Consider the following 11,753-nt stretch of genomic DNA (forward strand, 5'->3'; position numbering starts at 1 on the left):
ACCATGGTAAGATTGCCAAAGGCAAAGAAATGGAGTTCTTCGAAAATTTATGGGCGACACCACTTACGTGGATGAAATTGAAAGCTTCATCAAACAAGCCGTGGAAAAGATGGAAGAAAACACAGCTGCAGATTGCTGAGACTTTCGGCTCTCGGTGTGGCTCCTTTAAACCTTTTTACACCTTACTTATATGGACGCCAAACTCGCAAAGATATACTATGGTCCCGGGGGATACTGGAAAGGAATCGCCGCGATCAAAAAATTGGCCGAGGCCGCCAAGGTACCTGACGAAGCCGCAAAAAAGTGGCTGATCAGGCAAGTGCTCTGGCAGATATTCCTCCCCGCGCCGAAACGAATTCCTCGGCCGAAATTCGACGTTCCCACACCAATTAAGGTCCACCAGGCGGACCTTCTTTTTCTCCCGCACGACAAGTTCCCCCGCGGCCGCAAAGTTTACAAATACGCGCTGACCGTTGTCGACGTGGCCAGCCGCTACAAAGAGGCCGAACCCCTGACTTCGAAAAATTCTGATGAGGTCGCCCTGGCCTTTCAGAAGATTTACAAGCGCTCGCCTCTGGAATGGCCTGAAATGCTGCAGGTTGACCCCGGGCACGAATTCATGGGCGCTGTCACACAAGAGATGGACAAGCACAAAACCTTTATCCGGCGCGGGCGGGTTGACGTTCACCGCGACCAGGCCATTGTTGAACGTTTCAACCACACCCTGGCGGAGCGCTTGTTCGGCCACCAGTACGCCGTGGAAATGCTTCTCCCTGAGGGCAAGCGGTCCACCACCTGGGTGAAAAGACTTCCTGAAGTTGTCTCGGCTTTGAACAACGAGGTCACAAGCCTTATCGGCAAGAAACCCGCTCTCGCCATCAAAGAAAAATCTGTTTATGCGAGGCCGTCGACACCTTATTCGAGGCCTGTCGGAAAACGCGAAAAAATCCTCCCCCTTCTTGTCCAAGTTCGTTATCTCTACCAGCCCGGCGAGCTTGAAGGGGGCGTGAAAAGGGCCACGGATCCAATCTGGTCTTTGAAAGTTTACAGTATTGAAAGATCTTTTTCCAAACCGGATCAACCCGTTCTCTACTATCTGCGCGACGGGCCCAAGCGCGGCTTTGTTCGTGAAGAGCTGCTGGTTGTCCCTCCAAACACTACTCTTCCTCCGGCTGACGTGAACTAGATGTGATATTCGATTGGTTCGGTGTGTATCCTGTCGGGCAGCACCCACCGCTTGTCGTAATGAGCGCTCAGCCCCAGCTTCTGCTGTTCGTAAGTGACCATCTGCCCGTCCCGCATCCTGAAACCTCTGTTGCTGGCCATGTCCTTGCTTCCTTCCAGCGCTTCCTTAAAACGCTGCCATGACACCTCGTTCTGCTTCTTCGACATCCCCTTCGTGCTGAACTTTTTTTTCTCGCCCTCTCCTTCGTCGACATAATAACACTTCGAGCAGAGCGCGATCATCCGGCTGCACTCGCACTCAAGCTTGAAGAGACCTGGGGTGCGGCCGCTACACTTATCCCAAGACAGCCACTGATTTTTTTCCGCCTCGAATTCTTGCTTCAACTCTGGCCGGACGACGTCCTCGAGCCTCTCGCCCGAGATCGCCATGTAGTTGCTGTCCGTGTCCATCTGGATCAGCTCGAAATCTCTTCTGTCAATGTACTTGTCGAGAAAGTCGTAGTAGAATTCCAGCATCCGCAGCTTCGCCAGCTGATAGACAGCGATTCCGATCTGGAACGGCCATCTGATCGTAATCCGGGGCTTACGGCTTTCCAGCTCGTAGGCCTGCCCGATCTCGTCGAGGTCTTCGAAATACGCGCTCCGTAGCGCTCTGTCGACAACCTTCTCGTCTTTCGTGTATATCACGTTCGTTTGCCGCTCCAGCGCTTCGATCAGTTTCGCGTAAGCGCTGTTTCCGAGCAGTTTGAACACTTCGGCGAGCAGCGCCTTCCTTCCGTGCGTGTCTCCTGTCCGACGCGGCTCCGTCACCTGCTCCACAAACCAGGTGAAGATCTTGCCCGGTTCGTAGTCGATTGTTCTGGAAACCTTCGTGAAAACCGCCCCATGGTTCACGTACCACCGCGGCAGAGGGGCGTACACCAGCATCCGCTCTGCGGACAGCGCCCCCACAAGTTTTCTCCCGTCTCCGTGCTGCCTGCCCGTTCTCGCCAAGTACTCTTTCATGTGTTCCGGCACAGCTTCGGCGGGAACCTGCTTGTTGTAGAAGAAAGGGCACATTTCCTCGAACATTGGCCGCAAACGCTCTGGGATCTCTATGTGGTCTTCGGCGAAGCCGAACCACTCCCCGGCTTTCAACCGGCGAATCAGAACTGCGGCCGCTTCCGCTTGGCGGTCATCGTAATAGTGCACGACCTTCTCCTTCCCGCAAGGCATTTCTCTGAGCATGGTCGAGAGATAGAGAGCGCTGGCGTCGAAACCGAGAATCTTTTTGCAAAGACGCGGTTCATCGAACTGATGCGACCTTATCCCTGTGACGCCCGCTTCGTGGTACCTTGTGAAAACCAGGCTCGGTCCGCCAACAACCGCCCCTTTGAGCATTTCGTAAGCCTCTTTGCTTGGGATGTAAAGGTCTGCTCCGCGCTCGATTGCCCCTCGGAGCAAATAATGCAAACTCACCCCTGGCAGGCTCACCGCGTCTTTCAGAATGTCGATTCCTCTCTCGGTGTAGAAGCTTTTCATCTTTTCTAGCGCCTCGAGGCCGGGAGCGCATCAAGATTGTTGTAATAGCGCAGCCAGTCTGCGAAGATCCGCATTCCATTTTCTTTGAACAGCCGCTGGCACCCCTCCCACTCCTTCCGCGTGAGAACGTATCCGCCCTTCAGCTTCGAATACCAGGCCTCATATTCTGGGAGCCCAGGGAAATCGAGCTTTTCGGGCGCGTCGAACCATTCGTAAGGGAACCAGGATTTCTCGGACTCACTTCCGTAGGCTTCCACCCATTTCGCGTAGCTCGTGCCCGGGCCCAGATAGTTGATGATATCGAGGAAACAGGCCCCCCAGGTGAGCAGGAACATGGTTTTGTTCCCCTTCTTGGCCACTTTGACTTTTTTTGATACCTCGGCGAGAGTGCTGGCGAAGTGGTTTTTGATCAGATTCAGGTCGTACGAGCCTGAGTTGAAGCCCACGACAGGGACCTGGTTGCACCATTCATTAATTTTTTGCTGCTGGTCTTTTGTCAGCAGGTGCATGTCTTCTGGCACAAACTCCGCTCTCACCTGGTCCTGGATGTATTTCTCGCGTCTCTCCAGCTCTTTCAGGAACTTGCGGACCAGCTCCACGGGGTTTCTTTCGCAGATGTGGGTGGGCTTTCTTTCAAGAGTGTCCCCGACGCTCACGGAGATCGGCACGTGCGCGCTTTCTATCGTTAACGCGCCTGTCGGCTCTTTCCGATAATTTTTGTCGCCATACGCCTCGAAATCGTACAAGATCGCGTGCGGGTAAGTTTTCGTTTGCTTCCTCGGGAGTTCCCCCTTACTAAACCCAACTTCGCAAGCCCAGGCCTCGATTACTTTGTAGCCGCTCTTTCGCAGAAATGCGGTACGGTTCACAGTGGCTTGGTACAGTTGTTCGGCTGTTTTACCGTTTGTTATGACCTCCTGTCGGTTAGGATAACATTTTGAGCATCCGTGGAAGGGGCAGCCGTGGTATTGGAATACCGTCCTCGTTTCGTGGTGGTACCCGTCGACAGGAGAAGACTTCATTTTCCCGCCTTCTCGAGGAAGCCATCTATCACCCCCATGCCCGCACATTGCTTGGTGGATGTGGATTCCCCGGCGCTTCCCTTCTCGCTCCAGCCACAACACCGCTTGAACGGATGCTGAGCCCTTCGAGTACATCACTTTCTCGAAGGCCGTCAGGGGCGCTTCCACTTTTGTCCCCGGGCAATAGATAACCGTTTTTCCCGCGCTGCAGGTTTGATGGTGGCGTTGCAGATTGCAGGTTTTTGTGAATCTATGCCCGCAATGGCCGCATAAATAGGTTTTCGCCAGCTTCGCGATGTCTTTTATCAAGAAAGCGTGGCCTTCGTAGACACCTATCGTCAAAATATTTTTGAGTTTGGGGTTCGGGTTTCTTCTGAGGTGCCAAACCACTTCTCCGTCTGGAAGACGCTCAGGCTCGTAGACACGTATTCCGAGCCAAGATGAGACGGGCGAGCCCTCGTTCAGATGGGCTTCCACCTTGTCCAGCTCATCTAGAGACGTTTTCCTGAAGTTTGGTGGAATAGCATCGAGTTTGTAGAAACTCTGGGCCAGTCTTCGGGCTTCTTTTGTACAACGATCTGTTCGCGCCCCTCGGTGCACAGCGAGGCACCTAAATAGGCACAGGTTGTCGTTGTACGTGTCCAACGCCACCATCGCCCGGCCATGGGCAAGGTTGCGCAGCCAGTCAGGCAAAGGCCCTGTTCCCACCAAAGGCTGCCTGTCAAGCACAACCTTCAGGTCAACGTTGAAAAAGGCTTCGAACACCCACTTTGTATTGGGCCTGTCGACTTTTTCATTGTCGAGACGCAGTTCTTCCTGGCGGCTGAGCCATTTTTCCGCGTCTTCCAGTTTGTCATACCACTGTGAACCCTTAGGGTTCGAGTAGTACACAATAATCGTTCCATCCTCAATGTTTCGCAACTGGTACGCGAAAACGTGCCTCAGATAGAACGACGTGCTTACTCTTTCGCGTATCTTCGCCATAAAGTCTGGTGTTAGGTTTCTCCCCAGACCTCTGATGAAGCGCCATCGAATGTAACGCCGGCCTGTACTCTCTTCCCCTTCTTTCTCTGCGTCATCGAACAGATCTAGAATCTCCTTCTGGTAGTCTGTCACCGTTCTGGTTTTCCGCGCAGGGAAGGGGTCGTACTCCCTCAGAAGTGCTTGCGCTTTTCTCGACTTTCTTTGGCGTGGAGGGGCTCTTGGCTGGTAAGGCTTCGGAAGAAGTGGCTTTTGCAGACGCGCCTGCGTTTCTTGAGAAATTGGTTCTTCCAGCATGTTCTGGACAACCTTTCTTACCGCTGGTGCGTTTTCTGCAAGAAGTTGATCGAAATAACGCAATACCTCGGGATCTATTTTTGCGAGTTCTTCTTCCAGTTTTTCTTGGTTGTTGGAAGCCATAGTGCCTTACGTTATAACATAAGATACATTTCTCTAACTGGTGTGTTTCTTTCTTTCAGCTCGAGCAAAACAAGTTCAAAAAATTTTTTCGCTTTATCTCGCTTGCGGATAAGACGTTGTTTTAGCGCGTTTCCGCCGCAGGGCTTGCAGAGACGGTAGTCACACAGAAGACCGACTCCGCAAACTCTGCAAGGCTCTGGCTTTTTCATTCCTTTTTTCAGCTGGTAGTTGTGCTGCCCGCAATACGCCCCGTAACAACGCTTTCCGCAGCTTTCTTTCCGGCCCCGCATCAGCCACCCGCACTTATTTGGCGCTCGAGTCATCCCGGCTCGGGCGGTATAACAGCGAGCTCGCTTGTTTCTAATATGGGCTCTCCTTTGTTGTAAGTAGTATAGGGGGAGTCAAACAAATACTGTTTCAAAGAGGGAGCTTTATTTCACCGTTTCGCAGCCCCCAGGTTCAACCGGCCAGAGCTTGTGAGGGCCGGACTTGATGGTGGGGGCTGCGATAAGGTGAAATAAAGCTCCCTCTGCGAAACGGTATTTGTTTGACTCCCCCTATACTACTCATCGAAATATAAGATGATGAATACGTGAAAATCCTACTGTGATGCCGCTACATTTTTCTCGATCACCACTCTAAGCCCGTAGGAAGTCAATAGTGGTCTTCGTTCGGTAGTATTCTTAGCTATATTTCATTTAATTTGCTACAACTAAGAGATCCCAAATAGAAGAACGTTGTTTAGGTTTTCGCAAACAGATGGCTTGGTTAATGGACAGGATGCAGATATGGACAGAGACCACTGACGTTTTTTGTCTTCGTTTTCATCGAATAAGTAATTTAAGACCAATAGTTAAAATTAGAAGTTTTATCTCAATTTGGTGTGAAACATAATTTTCCATAATTATCCTTTAAATCTGAAATATTTGTTTTCGAAAACCAAACATCTTAGAGGGCGAGATCTAAATCATTTCATAATTCAATGCCCAATTTGGGGCCAGTTTTCCTTATGTTTTTTTAGAAACACATGGCTTGTTTAACAAACCCGGCTGTCAGCCTAGTGACGTTTATGTCTTGATGTTATTCTTGTCAGTTATTAAAACGTTCAAGACCCACGTATTAATTCTTCATCACGATTCACTTACTGTCAGTTTTAATTGTTTTTTATGTCAACAGAACATCTGAATTGACTTGTTCTGGAAATACTTCGTTTACTTAGTGTTATGACTTAATTAAGAAGAACCAGTATTTACTGTATTTTATGACAACAAAATGTCTGAAGTAGCGGGTCCTGAGACACTTAATTGACTTCATTTGCTAAGGCGCTTAACTTGATTAAGAACAGGAATCTTTTCAGCCAAAGTGCATCCATGTCCAATACAACGAACCTGAGTCGATTCGTCTGAGGTACGAACCAAATTCGACTCGATTCGCACGGAGTCGATCCGCACCACCAGAAGTCAAGCCCAGTGAAATAATGACACATGAACCTTCCTCGTTCTTAAAACTTGACAACAAACTTCAGTCGGTTCGTCTGACGTACTTGACGATTCGACTCGATTCCCACGAGGTCGATCCGCACTGGGCAACCCACCAGAAATCGCGGAACACACTAATCTTAAGACCAGTCACTTGCAGTGTTGTTATTGTTGATTCCTGTAATTAACTGCTTTTAGATTAGACATCATTTAGTAGGCTATCATTAACGTTTTACCGCCGAAAGTGTAAAGAAATTGCAGATCACTTGACGTGAACAACAGTTTAATGAAATCATCCAAAGAACTGCTCACTATTTTCTCCCTTTTAAATTGTTTTGGTATATGGTTAGAGAACATCGATGTAATTCGTTGTAGATTTTTATTAGTTCTTTCCTCTAAAGTGTAGCGGCACTCTTGATCTTGTAACTGTGTAGTTAATGGTAATGTGAATACTGAACCTGACATCGGAATGTTCTGACCCGAGTTAGATTTGTTTTGGATATTAAATATTTTAATCACTGGAAAAAGTGTTTCTCTTCGGGCTGGGCTTTGCGTCATAGTTAACTGTTTATGGATCATGACTTTATAGTTAGTGGAAGTTTCACTTCATATGGTATTGATTCCCTTGAACAGTGTGCTCCTTCAGGAAACGCATTTGTTGTGCACGCCACATGCGTAATACACGAGACTTGCCATCGATTAAAACACTGAGCGACTTTATGAAGACATGGTTTTGTTTTTGTTTCCTTGTTTTCGTTTGTTAATATAAAGCAAATTTAGTCATGAAATTTCTTGTATGTAGGTACTAACTTGTTCTCGTTCAAGGTCCTTAGATTGTAGCCAACGATCTTTTTTTTGGATGTATTCTTACCGACGTCTCATTCACTACGTCCAAACAATCCGAAACGAAACAGGGTCTTTTACGTTTTAGCCAAAGATATAACTTGCTTAGTAGACAGTATGCACACAGACAGAGACCAGTGACGTTTTCCTTCTTGGTTTTAATGGATCAGTAACTCAAAAAGGACATAAATACAATAGCAGTTTCATCTCAATTCGACAGCTAACATCACTTATCATTCTCATTTCTTCCCAAAATTTGAAATGTCTTTCATAAAAACAAACTTTGAAACAGCGAGTTTCGAAAGAAGTTCTATAAAAGAAACTTCGATCGATGTCATGAAGAAATGATCTTGTGAATTACGACTTTTTAACGACAATTCCGTGTTGTTTTACCTTCATGGCAATATTAATTAAGTATGGGAAATTTTCATATCCACGTGCCAACTCTACTTATTTGCGATCAAGCATGTTACTAAGGGTCTTCGTGGGATGAAATCCCTTGCGATGTCTAATTTACCACGTCTAAAATGTGCAATTTCGGGCCAGTTTTTGTTATGTTTTTTGGAAAACACACGGCTTTTTTAATAAACCCGCCCGTCAGGCCAGTGACGTTTATGTCTTGGTTTTATTCTGATAAGTTTTTAGAAAGTTCAAGAACCACGTATTAATTCTTCATCGCAATTAACATACTGTCAGTTTTAACCGTATTTTATGACAACAAAACATCTGAAATGACTTTTTCTGGAAGTACTTCGTTTACTTAGTGTTTTGACTTAATTAAGAAGAACGAGTATTAACTGCATTTTATGATAACAAAATGTCTGAAGTGGCGGGTTTTGGGACACTTAATTGACTTCGTTTTCTAAGGCGCTTTACTTGATTAAGAACAGGAATCTTTTCAGCCAAAGTGAAGCAATTGGTTTGTGGTGTTGAGGAAGGAGACTCTCTTAGCTTCGTGAAACATCTTTTATGTCAACTTCTCGGTCACCTTGAAGAGACGTCTGTGGATATGATGAAGAAAGCAATTTGTGAATTTCTGCTGGAGTTCAACCCCAAAGTCGTCGAATTTGCAGACCTTCGTTCGACTTACATCGCCAATTGTGTCTTCAACAGTTTTCTGTCCTATACCTGTATCATGCTGAACATTGTGACAATCCACGCGATAAGAAAAACTTCCTCGTTGCCCAATTCTTTAAAAACATTGTTCCTGAGTCTTGCTGTTTCTGATGTTGGTGTTGGTTTGTTAGGTCAGCCTTTTTACACCTCACTTCTGGTGAAATGGTTACAACAAAACAACCTCGGTTGTAATACCTATCTGATTTTTGATGTCATTGCATGTGTGTTTTTCTTAGCCTCCTTCTTGGGTGTTGTGGCCATAAGTGTTGACAGGTTCTTGGCAATTCATCTTCATCTCAGATATCAGGAACTTGTGACTCACAAGCGTGTTGTTGCTGTGGTGATCTCAAAATGGGCGCTGAGTTTGCTTCTTCCTTTGACAATTTTCTGGATTCCGCTGGATATTTTTATACTTGTTTTGTTATTTGTAGGAGTTATTGGTCTTCTCGTTACGACAGTGGTGTACATCAGAATTTATGTAGCCGTAAAAAGTCACAAGAATCAGATTCAGGCCCAGCAAGTACAAGAAGGAGCGGAAAATGGCGAAATGGCAAATTTTGCCGGCCTTATTAAATCTGCAGTCGGTATATTCTACGTATATCTGGTGTTTTTGATTTGTTACTTGCCTTTCTTTATCAGTTTGGTCGTCTTTGCAATCAACGGCCCCACTATCTCTTTAAAAAGATTTGACCTTTTCTCGCGGACTCTCGTATATCTTAATTCTACTTTGAACCCGGTGATTTACTGCTGGAAGATGAGACACATTCCGCACGCTATCATGGACATACTGCGGAACATGTCATGGTTAAGAAATCGCGGAACACAGTAATCTTAAGACCAGTCACTTGCAGTGTTGTTATTGTCGAATCCTGTAATTTACTGCTTTAACCATCAACAGCTGTGAAAAACCATCCAAAGAACTGCTGTAACATGTTCTCCCTTTTGATTGTTTGGTTTATGGTTAGAGAGGATTTTTGTAATTTGTTGTAGTTTTTCATAGTTTGTCTTATGAGATGTTTGTGAAATTTTTGCTATAGATAGCGGCACTCCTAACCTTGTAATTATGCAGTTGGTAACAATGTGAATAAACATCGGAATAGTCTATTCTAACTTGATATTAGAGTTGCTTTGGATGTTGATCGTATTTTAATTACTCGAAAAGTTGTTCTTCCCCGGGCTATGCTTTGTGTTGTATATAATTGTGTCTGAATTGTGGCTTTATAGTTAGTGGAAGTTTCACTTCACTTTTTGATGTGGTATTGATTCTCTTGAACAACGTGCTCCTGCAGGAAACACAATTGTTGTGCACGCCGCATGCGCATTGCATGAAACTGTCAGCAGTTTACAGCTGTGTCATCGATCAACATACTAAGCGACTTTCTGAAGACATGGTTTTGTTTTTCTTTTCTTTTTTCTTTTGAAAATATAAAACGAATTTAGTCATGAAATTTCTTGAATGCAGGTGCTAACTTGTTTTCGACCAACGTCCTGGTTATGTAGCTAAGGATCTTTTTTTCGATTGTGTTTCGGCTGTTTGTCGGTCATTTACCACGTCCAAAATGCTCGAAATCGAAGAGAGTGCTTTAGGTTTTCGCAAAAGATAAAACTTATTTAATAGACAGTGTGCACACATAGAGAGAGACCATTGACATTTTCCTTCTTGGTTTTAATGGATCAGTAATTCAAAGCGGACATATATACAATAGCAGTTTCATCTCAATTTGACAGCTAACGCCACTTATCATTCTCATTTCTCCCCAAAATTTGAAATGTGTTTCATAAAAACAAACTTCGAAAGAGCGAGTTTCGAAAGAAGCTCTATAAAAGAAACCTCGATCGATATTCTGAAGAAATGATCTTGTGCATTACTGCTAAAGATCTACCTCAAGATATCTGAAGCCATGCCTTGCCATGCCTTGCAGAACGTCTGCGCATTAACAAAAGTAGGCACCGTCCTTAATCGGTTATTCCTTACGACTGTTCTCTTCATATAGTACTCATTCGCTTAAGGTAATTCCCCTGAAATAAAACTGTCAATAGATTTTTGTTCAAACTTTGTCCACTGAATATTTATCATATGATAACTTTAATTATAAAATAAAAAACGGGGGTGCCCATGCTCTTTAAAGAGCAGTGAGGCATTAAAAATGTCCCATTTTAGCGTTATTTAATGCTTATTACTAGAACGCATTCCAAGTTATTGTAAACTCTTTGTGAGTCCAGACTCATGAAAACACGCCTCAAACTACAGTCAATACGTGTGTAGGACACAAATAAACTTTTTAAGTTTGATTTTGACAGACAGCTAAATCCTTGTTAAAATATTGAAACCAAATTGCTTGCCACTGCTATGGAACTGCAAAATAGAAAAGACTACAATGCAGTTGCTATTTTCCTTATTTATTCAATTTTCAACAATAGAAATCAGATCGGTCTTTTCTCACGCAAAGCTAATGATTAGTTGATTAAAATGACTGGAAAAAAATTTGGGGTGCCCGAGCTCGTTAGTGAGCTATAGCCATTTTTCAACTAACTATTGAACTCAATATCAAGGCAAATCCGCTATGTTTTCAATGTGCGCGTGCACGAGCGCGCGCGAATGACGCCACAAATTATGCGCAGTAAGGATGCGCAATGCAAATGTGAGGAATCACCTCAAGGTAGCCGAACACAGTTTTCGCGCGCGCTTTTGCTGATGCAATTCAGCGTGCGCACAAGGAGTGCAAAAAACAAACATGCCGTCAATAGAACGATCATTTTATTTACTCAACACCCGCACTATCTGTGCTATTTTTCTCTATAATTGAACGCAGTGTATTGATGGTTTTAGCCATTTATCATAAATATATGTTAGAAAAGGTAAAGATGCAAAGACCTCAGCAATTCTCAGCTTTTTCTTTGTTACCGAAAGAACCCAGTTAAATGCAGCGCATGCGTAGTAAGTCAAAAAATTGCGATTGAATGAAAATTTGCACTCTCGGAAATACGCCTATTTCTCGAGAACCACTTATTAGAATTTCACGAAATTTGGCACGAAAATACTTTAGGAAATAAGTAACTGGAGTATTGAAAATAATTGAACTTTAACAAAGGAAGCTCTAGATATTCCAGTAAACCTTCAACAAGGGATAATTAAAGATCTCTCTGTTAAATTATTAGCAAAATGGTCTTATCTTGTGAGAATCGT

The 11,753-nt window shown here is 44.9% G+C and overlaps 2 protein-coding genes and 1 pseudogene across 2 annotated transcripts; 1 reads left to right on the forward strand and 2 right to left on the reverse strand.

Annotated features, from left to right (window-relative positions):
• Positions 1-1,097: 1,097 nt before the first annotated feature.
• On the reverse strand, positions 1,098-3,232 carry LOC149112496 (uncharacterized; annotated as a pseudogene).
• A 381-nt stretch (positions 3,233-3,613) lies between these two features.
• Positions 3,614-5,250, reverse strand: LOC149112497 (uncharacterized). Its single transcript, XM_089289335.1, has 2 exons — positions 3,706-5,250; positions 3,614-3,623 (listed from the first exon to the last, which is right to left on the reverse strand). The coding sequence occupies exons 1-2, from the start codon at positions 5,127-5,129 to the stop codon at positions 3,614-3,616; spliced, it is 1,434 nt and encodes a 477-aa protein (XP_089145461.1). The 5' UTR covers positions 5,130-5,250.
• Positions 5,251-8,332: 3,082 nt separating this feature from the next.
• On the forward strand, positions 8,333-9,725 carry LOC149112498 (beta-4C adrenergic receptor-like). Its single transcript, XM_089289398.1, has one exon. It carries the CDS (start codon positions 8,460-8,462, stop codon positions 9,393-9,395), a length of 936 nt encoding a protein of 311 aa, XP_089145524.1. The 5' UTR covers positions 8,333-8,459; the 3' UTR covers positions 9,396-9,725.
• Positions 9,726-11,753: the final 2,028 nt, after the last annotated feature.

This window comes from Orbicella faveolata, unplaced genomic scaffold, assembly GCF_042242905.1.
Source record: "Orbicella faveolata isolate gen_17 unplaced genomic scaffold, um_ofav_v1 contig_2, whole genome shotgun sequence".
NCBI classification, from domain to species: Eukaryota; Metazoa; Cnidaria; class Anthozoa; order Scleractinia; family Merulinidae; genus Orbicella; species Orbicella faveolata.

What these genes read in the sequence shown, in the direction of transcription:
- LOC149112497 (XM_089289335.1), bottom strand. Translation starts at nt 5,129, where the DNA reads ATGGCTTCCAACAACCAAGAAAAACTGGAAGAAGAACTCGCAAAAATA.
- LOC149112498 (XM_089289398.1), top strand. Translation starts at nt 8,460, where the DNA reads ATGATGAAGAAAGCAATTTGTGAATTTCTGCTGGAGTTCAACCCCAAA.